Genomic DNA, 1,492 nt, shown 5'->3' with positions numbered 1-1,492 from the left:
CACCCTCTGACTGAGCAGAGCTGACACCTGTGTAGCCCATGGGCAGAGGCCCCTGCACAACATGGCACAGACAGCACAAACCAGGGCTGAGGAAAGGGAACTGAACAAGACAAAGGACACAAGGCTGGGGAAGCTATGAGGAATGGAGAGGGTTGTCTTTAGAAAAACCTATTCTAACTTGTCGATGTCTTTTCCTCCTTGGACAGTGCTATGAACCAAGGGAGATCAAATGTCCAACACCAGCTCCCTCAATGAATTCCTCCTCCTGGAATTCTCAGACACACGGGAGCTGCAGCTCTTGCACTTCTGGCTCTTCCTGGGCATCTACCTGGCTGCCCTCCTGGCCAACGGCCTCATCATCACAGCCGTAGCCTGCGACCACCGCCTCCACACCCCCATGTACTTCTTCCTCCTCAACCTCTCCCTCCTCGACCTGGGCTCTATCTCCACCACTGTCCCCAAATCCATGGTCAATTCCCTCTGGAACACCAGGACCATTTCCTACTTAGGATGTGCTGCTCAGGTCTTTTTCTTTGTTTTATTTATGTCAGCAGAATTTTCTCTCCTCACAGTCATGGCCTATGATCGCTACGTTGCCATTTGCGGACCCCTGTATTATGGGACCCTCCTGGACAGCAGAGCGTGTGTCAAAATGGCAGCAGCTGCCTGGGGCACTGGTTTTGTCACTGCTCTCCTGCACACTGGGAACACATTTTCCATACCACTCTGCCAAGGTAATGTGGTGGAGCAGTTCTTTTGTGAAATCCCCCAGATTCTCAAGCTCTCCTGCTCAGATTCCTACCTTCAGATTCCTTCCTTCATAGAAACTGGGGTTCTTGTGCTTAGTCTTTTTTTAGTCTTTGGCTGTTTCGTTTTCATTGCAGTGTCCTACGTTCAGATCTTCAGAGTTGTGCTGAGGATCCCCTCTGAGCAGGGCCAGCACAAAGCCTTTTCCATGTGCCTTCCGCACCTGGCCGTGGTCTCCCTCTTTGTCAGCACTGCATTTTTTGCAGACCTTAAGCCCCCTTCCATCTCCTCCCCAGCTCTGGATCTAATGGTTACTGTTCTGTACTCGTTGGTGCCTCCAACACTGAACCCCCTCATCTACAGCATAAGGAACAAGGAGACAAGGGAAGCACTAAAGAAACTGATTCCAGTTGTACTAGTTTAGCAGCAATGAGCTGCCTATGTCTCTTCACAAGGGATATTGATTCTAAGGCATTGATTTGTTTTGATTAGTCTTATCTGTGATATCCATAATTGTGCACAAATCCTTGAATGCATCCCTTCTCCAGAGGCCCAAACCCAATCTGTCCGATCCAGAGGCCTTCTGTCCTTCTGTCCCTCACGGGGTCAGAGCTGCCCTCCCAGGTAGCACCTCTGTAGTAAAAGGGGATTTTCTCAGCACTGTGCCTGAAGGCAGGGCTCTTCTTGCCAAGCAGGAACCAAGAATGACCTCAGGGAACTGCACCCACAAAGGCCCTCTGGCTGT

General features: G+C 50.7%; 1 protein-coding gene across 1 annotated transcript; it reads left to right on the top strand.

The window, feature by feature from the left end:
- Positions 1–229: 229 nt before the first annotated feature.
- On the top strand, positions 230–1,171 carry LOC148596317 (olfactory receptor 14A16-like). Its single transcript, XM_088523547.1, has one exon. It carries the CDS (start codon positions 230–232, stop codon positions 1,169–1,171), a length of 942 nt encoding a protein of 313 aa, XP_088379673.1.
- Positions 1,172–1,492: the final 321 nt, after the last annotated feature.

The sequence above is a fragment of the Tinamus guttatus genome, unplaced genomic scaffold (assembly GCF_059628265.1).
Source record: "Tinamus guttatus ecotype Peru unplaced genomic scaffold, ASM5962826v1 Tinamus_guttatus_pri_ptg000015l, whole genome shotgun sequence".
In the NCBI taxonomy this organism is placed as follows: Eukaryota; Metazoa; Chordata; class Aves; order Tinamiformes; family Tinamidae; genus Tinamus; species Tinamus guttatus.
The sequence above is the reverse complement of the archived record's forward strand: the minus strand, read 5'-3'. Positions and strand labels throughout refer to the sequence as shown.